At 31.8% G+C, this 11,303-nt stretch overlaps 1 protein-coding gene across 1 annotated transcript; it reads left to right on the top strand.

Annotated features, from left to right (window-relative positions):
- The first annotated feature begins 1,676 nt into the window (after positions 1-1,676).
- LOC11422381 (AP2/ERF and B3 domain-containing transcription factor RAV1) lies at positions 1,677-3,357 on the top strand. Its single transcript, XM_039829868.1, has 2 exons — positions 1,677-1,817; positions 1,850-3,357. Exon 2 carries the CDS (start codon positions 1,875-1,877, stop codon positions 3,027-3,029), a length of 1,155 nt encoding a protein of 384 aa, XP_039685802.1. The 5' UTR covers positions 1,677-1,817; positions 1,850-1,874; the 3' UTR covers positions 3,030-3,357.
- Positions 3,358-11,303: the final 7,946 nt, after the last annotated feature.

Below are 11,303 nucleotides of genomic sequence, written 5' to 3'. Positions count from 1 at the left end.
TAATATCAAACATTTTCTTAAAATAATAATCAGGGTTCAACTACATTTTTGGCACAATGAGGCTCCTCTTAATTCGTATAGGTTTGTTGTTGAGTTTCATAGTAATATGGTCATGGATGGATTCAGAAGTATGTCGAATGGGAGCTAATTTTTACATTAATATTGATAAATTTTATTTAATATTTTTAAACATTTGATAATATTAACAATTTAATTCTTTTTCTATAATTATTGTAACGTTACGTGATCGGTGTGAAAGCACAAGTCTTTTACTAGTTATTATTAAATAAAATCTATGTTATATATAAAGAATAGATCATTTTGAACTGACTTTTTAATTTCTCCTTTAAATTATACCCTTAAACAAGTTCGACTATAAAAGTGTTATTTTGTTGGTGTTATTCAAAAGGATAAGATTTTATATTATATGTCATATTTTTTGAAAGATATTATATTTGTTATAATGTTAAATCATTGTAAAAGATAAGTATAATTCGCTACAATATGAAAAAGCAAAATATTTATTATCTATACCTATAATTTTAGTCAAAATCAAATTTACTTACGAAAAATAATAGTAAAATTTGGCTGAATTGGTCATAATAAAATTCTAGCGAAAAATTAAAGTGAAATAGTTTTTTTTAATAAAAAATAAAGTGAAATAGTTAGATAATATATCTATATTATATATAGAGTACATAGTTTTCGACTTAGCTTTTTTACTTTCAATTATACTCTTGTAAACAAACAAATTTGCATATAAAAATATATATTTTATATGTCATTCAAAAAGATAAAACCTTATATTATATTTGACATATTGTTGGTGTCATTGAAAAAATAAATATAGTTTTTTTTTTTTAACAAAATAAGTATAGCTTGTTATAATATGAAAGTGTAAAATACATATACCTATAATTTGAATCAATAGTTTTAATCAAAATAAAAAAATTCCTTAAGCCTACTGTTTGTAATTTATACACCTTAAGCCTACTATTTACAATTTATACATATTAGGACAATAAAAAGAACATAAAAATTGACATGGAGTGCACGTCTTAACGCTAGTAAGTAATATATGAGGTGTATTTTTTTTCTTCTAATAGGAGGTATAAATAATATATCTTTAAAAAAAAGGGTGTGTAAATAATACAGTATATAGATAAATATATAAATAAATACACATAATAGTCAAATAAAATATAATATTACAATAAACATGTATATCTGTGAGGGGTAGGAATGAAAATGAAATCTAAAAAATTAAATGGAATGAAATGGTAATTGAATTTTATTTTTCTTTTTTATTATTTAGAAAATCTTAAAATAAATAAACTCATACCCTAAATTGGAGGTTACAAAGTGTATATAAATTGAACCAGATTTCAACATACATCAAGTGATTTCTATTGGTAGCTGTCAAAAAATAATAGTGTTTTCTCTTAGTCAAATAAATAAAAGGGCAAGTTATTTATCTCAGTCAAAAACAAAAAAAAAGGAGAAGTGATTTATCATGTGATCTTATCCTTTCTCTTTTGCCATATATGGATCCTCACTGTCTCTGTAGCATACCTTGAATCTTCCTCTATTTCCAACTAAAGTTGACCCACACATCTCCACGTCATCCCATCTACAATCTTACTACAATTTTAATGAAACAAAATTATATCTGTTAATTATCCATCCATTCCTATATATACCCTCCTTCCTCAAAACAAACCTACCACCTCATTCATTCTTCTTTCTCTAATACATACACTCTTCTTCATACTTACTCATTCTCCTTCAACAACAAAAATACAAAGTTAGTTATAAAAATATATATATATATTTCAATTCAAACTTTGCTAGTTATTAACAGAATAACAGAAAAAATGGAATTAGGAGGAAGTTCCACAGATGAAACTGTCACAAGCAATGACTCTCTTTCGGCGAACTTATCTACACCGCCGCCAACGCTGAACTCACTAAGCCGCGTTGGCAGTGCTGCTAGCTCCGTCGTGGATCCAGAAATCTACGGCGTCTCCGGTGAGGCGGAGTCTCGTAAACTTCCATCGTCGAAATACAAAGGCGTGGTGCCACAGCCTAACGGACGTTGGGGAGCACAGATTTACGAGAAACACCAGCGTGTGTGGCTTGGTACGTTCAATGAAGAAGACGAAGCAGCCAGAGCCTATGACATAGCCGCCTTGAGATTCCGTGGAAAAGATGCTGTTACAAATTCTAAAAGTCTCACTGGCGTTGGTAACGACGCCGACGAAGGTGAAACTGAGTTTCTGAATTCACATTCTAAGTCGGAGATTGTTGATATGCTTCGGAAACACACCTACGATGACGAGCTTAAGCAAAGCATGCGTGACATGAGCGGTGGAAGACAGCGGCGTAACGGAGAATTGAATGGTGCGGTTTCACGTGGCGCGTGTGATGCTAAAGCGCGTGAGCAGTTGTTTGAGAAAACGGTTACGCCGAGTGACGTGGGGAAGTTGAATCGGTTGGTGATACCGAAACAGCATGCGGAGAAGCATTTTCCGTTGAATGCAGTTGCTGTTGCCGTCGCATGCGACGGAGTCTCGACGGCTGCTGCGGCGGCGAAGGGTTTGCTTTTGAATTTCGAAGACGTTGGAGGGAAAGTGTGGCGATTTCGTTATTCTTATTGGAATAGTAGCCAGAGTTATGTTTTGACCAAAGGATGGAGCCGGTTCGTTAAGGAGAAGAATCTCCGAGCCGGTGATGCGGTTCGGTTTTTTAGGTCGACTGGACCGGACCGGCAGCTTTACATTGACTGTAAAGCAAGGAGCATTGGTGTTGTCGGTGGTCAGGTTGATAATAATAATAATAATACTGGTGGTTTGTTTATTACGGTTCGACCGGTAGTTGAACCGGTTCAGATGGTTCGGCTTTTTGGGGTGAATCTTTTGAAACTACCTGGTTCAGAAGGAGTTGGTGGTAGTTGCAATGGAAAGAGGAAAGAAATGGAATTGTTCGCCTTAGAATGCAGCAAAAAGCCAAAGATAATTGGAGCCTTATAACATTATATTAATTAAAAGTTATTTTTCTTTTTAATTTTTAAAGTTTTTGTGAATTTTCAAATTATGTGATTGATCAAATCATGAGGAAAAGAATTAGAAGAAGTAATAGTGGTGTAGTTGCAACTTGCAAGTTGCAAGAATGCACGTTGCAAAAGCTGAATTGTACATTATTAGACAAAAATTTGTGATATTAGGGCAACAATAATTGTTGGGTGTATAACAACAAAAAATGTTTTTTGAAGATGAAATGAAGGAAGACAACTGTTTATTCTATGTTCTACTGTTCATGTAATTGTCATTATTAATTAATAGCAATGTACACTCATCATTTCATGCCTCAAAAAATCATTATTTCATGTTAAAGACGTGTATGATATTTTGATGATGCTTATATCGCTATTGTCATATATTTGATATTTGTGTCACTATTTCATAGATATTAATTCATGTGGTGGATTCCATTCAAAAAAATATCACCTCTTGACAAATGAAAATAGTTTTACCTTTGATTAGTGTTTTGTTTTTGTTTAGAAAAATGAGAAAGGTGTGCCAAATATTTAGAAAAAAAATAAGTGATTCACATACATAAGCATAGGGTCCAGCAGCAGGCATGACCTAGGAAGGTGTGAACAAGTTGATTAAGAGACATTTGTCCAATAAAGAAAGACCTACTACTTGGCAAGTTGGTACTACGTACACTGTACATGGCCCATAGCCTTCTTCTAATATTCTCATAATATTCTAGACTTTCGCAGTACATTGTTTTTGGAATGGTCAAAATTCCACAAAGAAATTGCACAGCTTGCATTATTCTGCACCACGTAAAAGAAATTGCATTTCTTTCCCTACATAAAAAGAGGGACAAAACCTGCTACTCAGTCTTGGTTTCAGGACAAGTTTTACAGAAGATCTGTTAATTTTTGAACTCCACAAATGTCTTAGTTTCGCCTTCTTTCTTTTTATTTATTTATTAAATATCAAGTATACAACTAAATCACTTCTAGAAATACTGCTTTTAGAAATTAAAATTTCAGTCACTAAATTAAGAAAATCGGTTACTAGATAATAAAATAGTGATTGATTCAAAGACCAATTTGAATCAGTTGGTTAACCACTAGCCGTCAATGTATAGTGATTGATTTTTATTTGGTTCTCTAAATCGGCCATTTAATAGCAAATTTTGAGCAGTGAATAAATGATATATATCCGATATCTCAAGGTTTTGAGTAGAAAAATATTGATCAATGTCTCTTAATGATTCTATTTTTTAGTGGGTTGTTGTTTCTTGGTACACCCTGACTTCCTTACAGCGAAACAAACCAATTATTTATGAGGTGGATATATATATATATATATATATATATATATATATATATAATTTAATCCATAAAATTTGTTTACATATATAAAATAAAATGTAAATTAAAGTAATACCAAAAGAGCAAAAACTAACAAAGCTCTCCTTTTAATTGTTTAATATACCAAATGTATCAATGTGATGAAATAGATCTATCAAACAAGTCATAATATTTTGAGTATTTTATTTCGCTTAACTTATAAGAAGTAAAATTATATTTTATCAAAAAAAGAAATATACTTATTTATAATAGTTAAATATATTTTATTGTCCTCGTGAGTTTAGCTCGGTTGATACAGACAATAAATAATATAATATATGCAAGGTCTGAGGTTCGAACCCCGACCACCACCAAAAAAAGCTAAATATATTTTATTAAGATAGATAAACATATAATACACTTAATCATACAAATAAAAAAAAATTTGGTTTTTGGGTAGCCAAAGTTACCCAATCCTTACTTGTAGTTACGGCCCTGTGTGAGTGATAGTTTTTTTTTTTTTTTTTTTAGTACAAGAGGGCCTAAGGCCCAAAAGAAAAAGAGGAAAAAACTAAGTTACACGCAGATTCCTAAGCACGCAAGCTCCAAAAATATCATCACAAATGAGTCTTTGAAGTTCACCAGGTGGAGACTCCAAAACAACCAAATTCCAAGAATTCAAGGATAGATTAAAAATTGCAAGTCAGTCAGCACACATCTGTTACCATCCCGCCAAATGTGAATAACTTCAGTATGCCAATCTCGCTGAAGGATCTCCTGAATACGTCGAATCAGAGAATGGATGGTTCCATTGATCTTGCAATTGTTAGTAATCATATCAATAAGCACTTTTGAATCACTCTCAACAATCACGTGAGATAAATCATCACTTCAAGCCATATCAATAAGCTTTATTTCGATTAAGAATGAGTTAAATAAAAGAAGTAAATAAGAGAAGTTAGGCATATTTATTGTCTCTTAAGTTTTTGAATTTGGAGATGTGATGTAAAAGTCCTCTTGGTAATATTAATCATTAGCTCGTGTTTGCTCATATTCATCGGATTCCTTAACCATATATTCTCCTAGTTATTTCAAAATAGTGGAATATATAATTAGCTAGTTTTTAGTGGGGAATGACAATTACATCCATTGATAAAAATACTAACAACATCTAACCAAAATTTCTAAATTAATAAGGTGCTTGCAACCTTAATTTTATTCTTGATGTTAATGATTTTAGATTAAAATTAGTATTTGTTCCATGCTTTTTTTTTCATGTTATCAATTTGTAGAAAAAAAATAAATTTTTTAATGTTACCCTTTCTTAATCCGTATTTGAAGCTTTTTGCATACCTCTGTCTTTTTTGAAACTACTATTGCTGTCCATTTCAATCTAACCTTACGCTTATCCATTTCGAAATTTCTTTATTACTTTGTTCTTACGTTTTTTCCCATTTAGACTTATACGAGAGTGATAATGATGCATTAAAATATAGAACCTTAGCTTTTATCAATCTGTTTCAGGTTTTATATAGAATATAATTTCTTGTTTTTTTTAGACCCAAATGAACTTTATTAGTCCGAAAAATATTGATTGAGTTTTTGCATTCACAGTTTTTTCTTGTTTTGATTTGTAATGTTTTGAGTAGATTTCAAAGATAGATTCGTTTTTTAATCGAGTTATGATGTTGTTTTTGTTATTTATTGAATTATCACTAAGACGTGGGTAACAAATACGTAGATATCAATGGATTTATATAAGGAGACTAAAGTTGGTTGCTAAAAAATAAAATAAAAAAAGGAGACTAAAAGTTGGCAGTCAAGCAGATATATTTTATTTTTTAAACCCAAATATAGTATCGTAAAACATTTTAAATTTTATTGAGTGTTGGTTGTAGATAGAATTGATAACAAAGTTATTTTTATTATTGTAAATAGATTAAAACTAACTTATTTTAATCTTCAACAAATGGGATACATAACTTTTGTAATGAAAAACAACTTGCTTGGTATAAAATTATTTATCTAACATAAAAATTACTTTTTAGCACTATTTTTGCAAGGAAATTAAGTTGCGAGACAAAATAATCAAACTTGCGAAATTATTTTGAAGAAGCAAACTTGTATGTTCTACCACTTTTTAACACTATTTCTAATACTCACTCTTTTATTGGATAAAATCAATGTATATTCTACCACTTTGTGTTGGTTCAATTTTCAAAGTGTAAATCCACAATGATTTAAATCAATAAGAGAGTGAGTGTTAGAGAGAGTGTTCAAAAGAGAATATTGCTAGCATTGCTCTTATGTAAATATAGGTTTGGTCATTTGAATTGGTAAGGGAGAAGTTTCAATATGGCATGAAACGTGGTTTGATGAAGAATATCGAAGAATCTGTATGTGGCATACGTGACATGATTCCCTTTAACGTAATCAAAACATTCACCTTCTTATAAATGGGTTGGGATCCTCCGTACACTAAAATAGTTTCTTGTACATTAAACCCTATGATACAGAAAAAGCAGAGCACAAAAACAAAACTTGATTTGCTTGCAAAGGATAATTTGTCTACAAGTAACAAAGAATTGAAATGGCAGAAACAACAATGTCATTTGTTTTAGAGAAACTTTGCAATCTTGCAAAATAAAGAAGCAACTTACATGGAGACTTTCAAGAGATCAAACATGAACTTGAGAGCATCAAAGCCTTTCTCAAGGATGCAGACACAAGGGCTGTTGATGAAGGAGAAGGAGGATATGCTGAAGGAGTCAAAACATGGGTGAAGCAGCTGAAAGAAGCATCTTTTCGCATAAAAGTTGTGATTGATTGCTATAACATGTATTTGGTACAAAGGAAGAACTATTCTGGATGCATAGCTCCAATCAAAAAGGTAGCTCAAGTTATCAAAACATGAAACAAAGGCATAAGATAGCTTCTAATATGAAATACATCAAGTCTTCGGTTGGTGAAATCAAAGAAAGTAGTGCGAGGTATAAGTTTACGACTGAAAATGGACAAGGAAGCTCTAAAGGGACTACTGAAAGTGAATGGTTTGGTGATCTTCGAATGGCTTCGCATTTCATTAAAGAGACTCAAGTTGTGGGATTTGAGTCACCAAGAGATGAATTGGTAATTAGTTGATTGGTGAAGGGAACCAATGAGCTCATGTTTGTTTTTGTGGTTGGTAAAGGACTAGGAAAAACAACTCTTTCTAAGCATGTTTTTGATAACAAGCTTGTAAAAAAGCACTTTGATTGTAGGTGTTTCATCACAGTTTCTCAATCATATAATTCTCTGTGTGTGTTTGCATGCAAGTGTGTGCGCGCGTTTGCGTGCATGCTTATGTGCCTGTATTACTTAGACAAACAAATAGAGCACAAGCTTCGTACTTCACACAGGTCACTCAAAATCTCAAGGATGACACAAATTTTAGTAATATATGATTCGAAATAGAATGTAAATTAGTCTACGATTCCTCTTTTTGGTTACCTAACTTACTTCAACTCCTTAAATATTGGGCCCATTGATTTCTTCGAGCTCTAGGGCTTGGTTGAAATTATGTATATAATTTACTATCCCAATTGTAATAAAACAAAAGTATGAACAAAACACCTAAGCATACATCCAATCATTTTTATGATGGTATATTTTAACAACCAACACATTTTTATTAATTGAATTAACGAGTATTTTCTTTTATTTGCTTATTTGGTTACTAGACGATATCTTTTCAACTGTGTAGATAGGTATATAAAACTTGTGATGTTTGATTTTGGACACAAATTGAGAGTCAATTTTGCACCTTACTCCCACTAAGTACCACATTTGTTGTTTTGTTTTAAATTTCACATGTTGTGCCACTCTACCTATCCGAGATGGCTCCTTGCAAATACAGAGGAGCCATTAATATTGGGTTTCAGCCATCAATCACCATTGGTGTACTTTTCGCCAATGGGTTGAACTATATTTTTTCAAAATTTATCAAAGGTGGATGGGGATGGAGATTCAATCTAAGTTGTGCTATGTTCTCAGCCCTTGTAGTCACCATTGGGTCAATCTTCCTTTCATAGACCAATCAAAGACGATGAGACAATGAAACAAGAAGATGAGAACTTCCAAAAATTGCTCAATGTTTTAGAAGGTTTTAAGACAAAGATATCAATCAAAGATTGGCTCATTCAAAAGCCTTTATGCACAAATTTCCTAAACATGCTCAGTGGTGGAGCTAGAAAAAATATCAAGGGTGGGCTAGCAATTTATACTCTAATATATAAACTTTATCAATATAACATAACTAAAGTAAGCAAAATCTTAATTCACAGCTATACATATTTGGGAAACAAGTTTACATAGAACTGTAACATGCATTCTCATTCTAAAGAGGGAGAAGAAGTTGTGTCTAACGTGTAATAGAGGAAGGGAAAAAGGCTGAGAATGCTGGGTGAACCATTTGAGAAAAATAAATCAAACTGGGGTATTTTTGTAGTTTCCCTATAGGGAATTTTTTTTGGGGGTGGGCCGTGGCCCACCTCAGCCCATATAAGCCTCCGCCACTAACATGCTTTCTCCACCAACTTTTTACAGTGTTCAATTTTTTTGTAAACATAAAGCTACATAAATATTTATTCCTCCACCAACGGTGGCGGAGCCACACACAAGGTTGTGTGGGCTCCTGTGTGCACAAATTATTTTTACCAACTATATTATGTATAAGATCCCCACACACAATTGAGCTCATTACTTCTATTATTACATACTTAGGGGCTCATAGTAATTGATAATTCTAGTAGATTATACACCCTTGATGTTTTTGTATTCCTCACGTAAAAGTTAAAACTAACTACATATAGAGAGCTCTTGTGAGTCTTTCTACTTACAACATGAATTTTTGGCAAACCATTATCTCATCTCATTGTAGTCTTGCAAAGTTAATTGATACCATCAAAGTATCATTAGTGGTCACAAAGTTAATTTATATATATATATATATATATATATATATATATAAAAGAGATCAACTTATATTAGTACTCTGCTAAATAACTTATTATTAAAATATTTATTTACACATGTGGGACACTATAAGTTCTTTGCTAGATTATCTTAATAGGTGGTTTACCATAGATCAATACTTAATTAAAGTCATCAGAAATTCTAACGATGATTGACATTACTATTTAGAAATGGTGGTAATGGTGAGGCCTTAGTAAATTGGAAGAAAAAAAAGTCAAAGTGTAAATTGGAGAAAGTTTCTGACAAGTTCAAATATTCTATCAAGCGGTTGATCAAAAACTTCAAGACAATAATATCATTTTCAAAAATATGACAAATTGTAGAGAATAATTGTGATATATATTTCTGCTTTCAAAAGTAAAATGCAATATATATTTAATGCTACAAACTATATATAATTATATGATGCCTCCACTAATCAATATTCTTCAGCTACATCAAAAGAAAATTCATATACAGATTGAAAAAGCGTCAAAATCAATACTTTGTACACACTATACACTGCAGAAACATGTAATTCCTCCGGCCACATTTATAAGCAAATAATGATTTTTTAAGTACAATGAATAATTAATGTACCCGGTCACATTTATGGGTTAGATACATTAATTATTGGATATACCTAAAAAGTTGTTTTTTGCTTATAAATGTGACCGAAGGGAGTATAATTTTACATACCATCAACACTTACGTGCCTTTAAGCCACCAGAAACAACATAAAAATTATTAAGTGTGATTTTGACCATAGTAGTCGTCGATCTCGGATAACGGTGTGTAGCAAGCCGACCCCAAAAGTGGGATAGCTTATTGCGGTATGACAAACCCCCTTTTCTTAAGTAGTATAGAGATGCCAATTGTGAAAATCTTATTCACTCAAATGATGACAAATCCCCTTTTTCCCTTTTCTTAGGTAGTATAGAGATGCCAATTGTGAAAATCTTATTCACTTAAATGATGACAAATCCCCTTTTCTTAAGTAGTATAGAGATGTCAATTGTGAAAATCTTATTCACTCAAATGTAGGGGTGTAACCAAGAATTAAACATCATGGGAACAAGTTCAAAAGACATAATCTAAACTAGATACATTAAAAATGTGATTCGACATATGTTTAAACTAGAAAAATAAAAAATATGTCACTACAACAATAAAACGAATTTTATCCAACTTTTTGGAATTTTATTCAACATGAATTTAAACATATGTTTGAACAACTTTTGGTACGTACAAAAAATGTTAGCAATATCATCTTAGCGCTATCTAACCCAGTTTTTAATATGCTTTTCGTAGCGTTATCTAAAAAGTGCTATAACAACAGGTCTATGAGTTGCCTATTTAATAGCATTTATTCATAAACGTTATTAAAATTGTGCTATTAAAAGCTAAAATTGTGGTAGAAGTAAATGTTCATCTTTTTCTGGAAGATGAAGCGGGTTAATCATGGAACTAGCTCTTACAATGTGTTCAAGCAAGCTCAATACTTACGGTTAGGAAACAACCTATGTAAACAATTGGACCTTTTAAATATACTTGGGCAGAAGGTATTGTCCTAGTTCCTAAACAAACAACATGTAGAAACATCATATTAGGCGAAGATGGCGATGAGGGTGTGCGGAGGTGCGGCCACATGGATGGCAATTTTTTTAGGATATATGTGTGTGCATGTGTTGCACGCGTGTGCGTGCGTTTGCGTAGATGCTTATGTGTGTATTACTTAGACAAAAAAATAGGACATGGACTTTGTACTTCATATAGATCACTTAAAATCTCAAAGACGACTCGGACTTTTTTAATAATTGGCTTGAAATAGAATGCAAATTACAATTCTCGTTTAGTAAACCTTACTTGAAATCCATAAATATTGAGCTCAAACATTTCTGGCTTGGTTGAGATTATGAATCTAATTTACCGTCCCAATTGTAAT

This window comes from Medicago truncatula, chromosome 1 (genome assembly GCF_003473485.1).
Source record: "Medicago truncatula cultivar Jemalong A17 chromosome 1, MtrunA17r5.0-ANR, whole genome shotgun sequence".
Lineage (NCBI taxonomy): Eukaryota > Viridiplantae > Streptophyta > Magnoliopsida > Fabales > Fabaceae > Medicago > Medicago truncatula.
This window is presented reverse-complemented; position numbering and strand designations above follow the sequence as displayed.

Coding starts and splice junctions, on each gene's coding strand:
- LOC11422381 (XM_039829868.1), top strand. CDS start 1,875: ATGGAATTAGGAGGAAGTTCCACAGATGAAACTGTCACAAGCAATGAC.